The 6,285-nt window shown below is 52.4% G+C and overlaps 1 protein-coding gene across 2 annotated transcripts; it reads right to left on the bottom strand.

The window, feature by feature from the left end:
- Positions 1-1,453: 1,453 nt before the first annotated feature.
- LOC122442600 (antimicrobial peptide NK-lysin-like) lies at positions 1,454-6,033 on the bottom strand. 2 transcript variants are annotated; one of them, XM_043470451.1, is made up of 5 exons: positions 5,919-6,033; positions 4,839-4,942; positions 4,274-4,375; positions 2,674-2,842; positions 1,454-1,717 (listed from the first exon to the last, which is right to left on the bottom strand). In XM_043470451.1, exons 1-5 carry the CDS (start codon positions 5,968-5,970, stop codon positions 1,707-1,709), a joined length of 438 nt encoding a protein of 145 aa, XP_043326386.1. In that variant the 5' UTR covers positions 5,971-6,033; the 3' UTR covers positions 1,454-1,706. The 2 variants fall into 2 exon arrangements, with proteins under 2 accessions (XP_043326386.1, XP_043326387.1); XM_043470452.1 differs by having other exon boundaries at positions 2,674-2,815; positions 5,919-6,004.
- Between the last annotated feature and the right edge of the window lie 252 nt (positions 6,034-6,285).

Genomic DNA, 6,285 nt, shown 5'->3' with positions numbered 1-6,285 from the left:
TCTGCTGCTGAAAAGGAAGCTGGCCTGAGGTCAATTTTAGTATACAGAGGTGGGAAGAAAAAAGAAAATGGTACGACCACAGGAACGAAGCTCTGGTGACACCACAGATTTCTGGATCATTCTGTGCCTGAAGCTCTGTGGACTGGTTAAGTATTGGTGCCATTAAATTACCTTTTTTATTTAAGCCAGAATGAGCTAAAACTTCAGTTGCTGGAGGACAAAAGTGCCCTAAATAATTCACTCCCCCAAAGCAGCAAAAGAAGGCTGCCTGGGAATTCCCTGGTGGCCCAGTGATTAGGACTCTGTGCTTCCACTGCAGGGGGCACATTGGTTGAACCCTGGTTGGGGAACTAAGATCCTGCAAGCCTCAGTTCAGTTCAGTTCAATTGCTCAGTCATGTCTGACTCTTTGCAACCCCATGAACCACAGCATCCCAGGCCTCCCTGTCCATCACCAACTCCCAGAGTCTACCCAAACTCAAGGCACAGCCAAAAAAAAAAAAAAAGGAGAAGCCTGCCTTCTGTGAGAAGTAAAAAGCTAAGTTTCAGTTCCTAATATCCAGAAGAACTCTAACCCTAAGAGTGAAAAAGCTGGCTTAAAATTTAACATTCAAAAAATTAAGATCATGGCATCTGGTCTCATCACTTCATGGCAAATAGATGAGGAAAAAAATGGAAACAGTGACAGACTTTATTTTTTGGGGCTCCAAAATCACTGAGGACAGTGACTGCAGCCTTGAAATTAAAAGATGTTTGCTCCTTGAAAGAAAATCTATGATGAACTTAGCATATTAAACAGCAGAGACATCACATTGCTGACAAAGGTCCATATAGTCAAAGCTATGGTTTTTCCAGTACCCATGTACAGATGTGAGAGTTGAACAATAAAGAAGGCTGAGCACTGAAGAACTGATGCTTTCAAACTGTGGTGCTGGAAAAGACTCTTGAAAATCCCTTGGATATCAAGGAAGGCCAACCAGTCAATCTTAAAGGAAATCAACTCTGAATTTTCATTGGAAGGACTGATGCTGAAGCTGAAGCTCTAATACTTTGACCACCTGATGCAAAGAGCCAACTCATTAGAAAAGACCCTGATGCTGGGAAAGACTGAAGGCAGGAGGAGAAGGGGATGACAGAGGATGAGATGGTTGGATGACATCACTGATTCAATGGATATGAGTTGAGCAAGCTCAAGAATACAGTGAAGGACAGGGAAGCCTGGCATGCTGCAGTCCATGCAGTGGCAAAGAGTCAAACACAACTGATCAACTGAACAACAAAACCCTAACCTGGCTGTTTTCCCCAGCTGGTCTGAGAGCTCCTGGTGGTATATTCATGGTGTACTCCAGGTTCTTGGAGTGACATGCAGCACAATAAGTATTTCATGACTACATGTGTGAGAGCTGCTAAGTTGTCTTGTTCACCACTAAATCCCTAGTATCTAAAATCACAGGTGGACATACAGCATGTTTATTGAATGAACTCATGAGTCAGATGAGCATGCCCCTCCTCTGAAACCCAGCAAAGGAAAAGAAGCTGCAAAAATTCTTGCTTGATATTTTATTCTCCTGAGGGGGGAAGGCAGTGGAAGGAGTTAGATGAGAGAAACTAGAGGGAAGACTCCTGGATTCAGGAAGGAAGGAGCCGACTGAGGATGCTGGAGTTTCTGTGCTTCTTCCCCAGGGTGGGGTTGGGGGACCCAGGGGCTCAGATGAGACCTGGTGTGGAGAGAAGAGACAGCAATGGGCAGGTGTGTGGGGTCTCTAGAGGGGATGGAGACTCAGAGCCACCTATCCTTGAGGTACACAAGCAGTGTCCCCTCCTGGAAGCCCTTCAGGAGCCTGTGTGGGTGGTGGGGCTTTGAAGATAAAAGCCACAGGAAATGATGGGGACCTCATACTAATGGGCGATCTGCAAGCATCAGGCCACAAAGCATCAGTGAGAGTGGATGAGCTGCCAGACCCGAACTGAGGACCCCTTCCCTGGCCCATCTCTTGTAGCCATTGTCTGAAATTTCCAGGCATGGCCTGGGTAGCCCTAGCCCTCCCCCCACCCCATGAGATTCCTCCGTCCCAGCTCTTAGGCCCCTATGTCATGGAGAAGGATGTGGCCTCAGCTCCCATTCTGGGATCAGGTCTGGGATGGGAGGTTGGAGTTCAATCAGGGCTCTGATGTCTCCAGTATCTTAGTCTCAGGCCATTTCCTTGGTGTCAACCTCATCATACATGATGGTCTTATTCAATCCTCACCCCAGCCTCAGAAACAGGAGTCATTATCCCCCTTTCACGAGTGAGAAAACTGAAGCTCAAAGAGGTTAAGTCACTTGCCCAAGGTCACACAACTGAGGAGAAATGGGGACCTGATTTTACTCCAGAACTGTTTGCGGGAGTGTGGGGAGGGGCAGGGGGAGGTTGCCTCAGGCTGTTAGGAGTTTTTCTCAAATGTTTGAGAAAGGACTCTGGTAGGAGCCAAAGTCCACCTACCCAGCTGCTCCATGCTGTCCCTGTTGGGAGTGGTTGGAGTGATGTGTCATATGACAAGAAGGCTGGAAGGGGCAGGTGTGAGCTGTTTAGGAAGTTCTCTCTGACAGGTGCCTTCCTGTGTTTTTAACTCTATTGCACATTCATGGGGAGGCTGTCAGGAAATAACTCCCTGCTGTTGCCTCTGCACGTACCTGCCTTGCCCTTGCACAGCTTGATGTCCACACAGATGGCCTGAGGCTTCTTCCTAGCCAAGATGTCCTGACAGATGCGATGGAGAAAGTTCTTCATGATCATCTTGCACAGGATGCTCAGCAGCCCCATCTTGTTGCACACCTTGGAGGTCGCATGGATGATGACATTCTGGAGCGGCAGCACCGTGGTGGGAAGCGGGCCTCAGGTGAACCCTGCCTGGCTTTGCCTTTCTGCAGGCCTTGGCAGCCTTGGTCCCCGGGCGGGTCTTGCAATGGGACCACTGGCCAGGGAGCTGGTGCCTGGTGGCCACCGGAGCGGGGACTGGAGAGACAGGGCTCAGCTCCTACTCCACATCCCTGAGTCCTGGCCCGAGCCTGACCAGCAGGGGCTCCCGAAAAGACAATTGGTCCTGCCGAGTCTCAGTTCCTTTATACCCAGGCCCTGTCTTCTGGGTGGAGAGTGGTGCCCAGACCCACTTTAAAGGCTCTGCCTACATAGCTTCTGGGTCCAGGGCCTGACTGGGGTCTCCATCTGCTGGGGTGGGGTGTGAGGGGGTGCGGTGGGTTAGGAGGGGATCTGAGCTTGGAGCCTTGGTTCATTGATTTTGGAATATCTTATCCTGCCACCCCAGTGGAAGAGGATAAATCTGAGGATCCCAGGATGAAGGCAGAGGGCTGAGCAGGTTGAGGGAACTAAGGGCGGCAGGGGGGTCAGGGGGAGAGTGAAACTATGATTCTTGTGATGATACATCCACTTCTTAAGCATTCACTTGAAGCTAAGTACAATACATCCCACTTTTCAGCTCCTTTAAAAGGCCTAGGCAGGATTTCCCTGGTGGCTCATGGTGAAGAATCAGCCTGCCAGTACAGGAGAGGATCTGTGGTGCAGGAAGACCCCACACGCTGGGGAGCAAGGAAGCGGATGTGCCACAACCACTGAGGCTGTGCTCTAGAGCCCAGGAGCCTCAACTACTGAGCCCACGTGTCTCAAATCCTCAAATCCACGTGCTGAGAGCCAGTGCTTCGCAACAGGAGGAGTCACCCAGTGAGAAGCCTGAGAACCCCAATGACAGAGTAGCCCCGCTCAGAGCAACTAGAGAGAAAGTCTAAGAGGCAACCAAGACCCAGCACAGTCAAATAAATACGTGAATAAAATCATCTGTTTAAAAAAAGTCCTAGGCAACTTGGGGTTCTTGTCCATCCCATTCCACAGATAAGAAAACTGAGGCTCACAAAGTGTTTACGACTTGTCCAAGCCATACAGCTCGGATGTGGAGAACCTGGGACTTACCTTTCCTGACTCAGGCTTGATCTGGAACCAACCTCCAGAGCCCTATCCTGGACATGAATGGGAGGTCCCTACCTTCTCTGGGGATAAGTTCCCTTCAAGAACTTGATGGAAACCACACACCCTTTCCTCCCACTTTCACACTCCCAGAATGCCACAAGTTGAGGGAATTCTCCAAAGTCCACTGGCCCACATTTGAGGGGCCCACAGAACCTCAGCCATTCTGGCATCCCTCTTCACCATCCCTCACCCTCCCCACCCCTCTTGGGGGCACCACTCCACCCACCAGGCTCCACAAGCCTCCGGTCTCACCTTGCTGGGATTATTTCCCACCATGTCCTTCAACATCTGCATTATCTTCTGACAATAACCACAGATTAGGTTCAGCTCCTCTCTTTGGAGCACCAGGTCACCCTGTTAGGAAAGGAAGTCCCTCAGAGTGGTCTCTTGGACATCCCAACCTCAGAAGAGCACCAGGAAGGGGACCTTTCAAGGCCAGTAGGACGACCCATGATCTGTCTGTCCATATGAGGACCTGAGCCAGACTGGCTGGCCCCTGCCCATCTCTGCCTGTCTTAGAGGGGCTGAGAGACCCCACGACCTGCCCCACACCCACAGCACCATTCCCATCCCAACATCTGCCCCTCTTCTGTTCTACCACCAGACAAGGAGGAGGCCCTTGGGGAGGGCCCAGCCACCAGTGTAGCCCCCACCCCACAGTCAGCTACCAGTGTGAACAAAACCAGCATCTTCAGCTCCCAGCCCTGCCTCCCCACCCCCTGGCCAGTTCAGTCTCCAGGCCCTCGCCCCTGGTGCTGCCCAGGGAGAAGAGGAAGGAGAGGGATGGTGGGTGGGCAGCAGGAAGCCATCCGTGTACCTGGGGATCCTCCGGGGACAGGCCCTGGCACAACTCATTTCCATTGCACAGATGGGCTGTTGCCTGGTCATGGTGCTCAGGGGTCAGACTGGAAAAGGCCAGCCCTGGGGAAGAAACAGTATCAGCAGCCCTCCACAGACAGAGGGAGAGGAGAAGTCACTTCTCCCAGCCAGAGAGAGCCCAGGAGGCAGCTGGCACCCAGGACAGGGAGGTAGCCTTGTGAGGAGTCCAGGGGCCCTCCTACCCTGCTCTGCCCTGGGGCTGCTCTGATCCACTGTCAGGAGAAACACATGCTCTCAAGTTCCTTGGAGAGCAAAGAGGATAAGTCCCCCCAAGCATTACCGTTGCACCACCCTCTCTGTTTCTCTGTCTCTCTTTCTTGTCTGTCTGTCTCTGTCTCTCTTTGTCTCTCTCTCTCACACACACACACACACACAGAGATCTGGGGCCCATGTAAAAGGAAACTTCCCTCATATTCCTTCAAGGGATTGTTTCTCTTTTTCTCTTTCCTCAAAAAAAAAAAAGAACACTTCATGTCAGGTGGTCCAGTCCAACCCGCTCTCCCCTCCATAAGGGTCCTTACACTCAGCTAAGCCCTTAGAACTTACAGTGAGCCTGGGGAACTGGGAGAGAGGAGGCATGGGAACAAGGGAGTGAGTCTGGAACAGTGAGAGGTCCCCATTCACTCAGATGCCCTGTCATCACCATGGCCATTGTGGGCCAGAAGAACCCTCAGACCCACCGGTGGGTGAGTGATCTTCATGACACAGACAAAGAGCCAGAGGCCCAGGAAGGGAAAGGGATCCCCGGGGGCCCCACAGCCTGAACAGTAGAATTGGGATCAGACCCCTGGCTGGGGCTCCCTTCCTTCCCACTGGCTCTCTCTCCCCATTGCCCACGTCACTGCCAGGCTGGGCTGAACCTGGCTCTGAGGGTAAGGCCCAGCCTCTGTGGTGATGGTGAGAAGACTATGGGGCCTGAGGTGACCTTGGAGCTCATGCTTGGGTCCACAAAGCCTGAGAAAGCAGAGCTGGGAGGAGAAGCAGCTGTCGGGATCTACCCTGAGGGGAACGTCCTCACCTGGGGCGACCAGGAGCACTGAGGCGATGAGCAGGACAGCCCAAGAGGTCATGGTGGGCAGCTGCCCAGGCTCCCTCCACAGCCTGTTTTATAGAGGCTGGGAACCTGGCAATCTGACCGGGCATGGTCCTTTCCCTCTTATCAGCCACCTCCCGTGTCACTGGGTTTACCACAAACACCAGTGCCAGTCTGTGGAGAAGTGGGGGGAGGAGTGTACATCAGAGCTTCCACACACCCCTCTCCGCCCCCTCTGCCCAGTACTAGAACTTTCTGAGCTGAGCTGGTGTTGATGGAGAGCATTGGCCACCATGATGCCCACCCTGCCCTGATGTGGTAATGGGAGAAGTCCCCACTACCGAGGGGTCGG

Source organism: Cervus canadensis, chromosome 5 (genome assembly GCF_019320065.1).
Source record: "Cervus canadensis isolate Bull #8, Minnesota chromosome 5, ASM1932006v1, whole genome shotgun sequence".
Taxonomy (NCBI): Eukaryota; Metazoa; Chordata; class Mammalia; order Artiodactyla; family Cervidae; genus Cervus; species Cervus canadensis.
This window is presented reverse-complemented; position numbering and strand designations above follow the sequence as displayed.

Bases quoted from the DNA above. Each gene is read 5' to 3' on its own strand.
- LOC122442600 (XM_043470451.1), bottom strand. From the start codon at position 5,970: ATGACCTCTTGGGCTGTCCTGCTCATCGCCTCAGTGCTCCTGGTCGCC. The intron at 4,943-5,918 runs GTGAGGACGTTC...TTTCTTCCCCAG, and splicing joins AGTGCTCCTGGTCGCCCCAG to GGCTGGCCTTTTCCAGTCTG. The intron at 2,843-4,273 runs GTGAGACCGGAG...CTGCCGCTCCAG, and splicing joins TGGGAAATAATCCCAGCAAG to AATGTCATCATCCATGCGAC.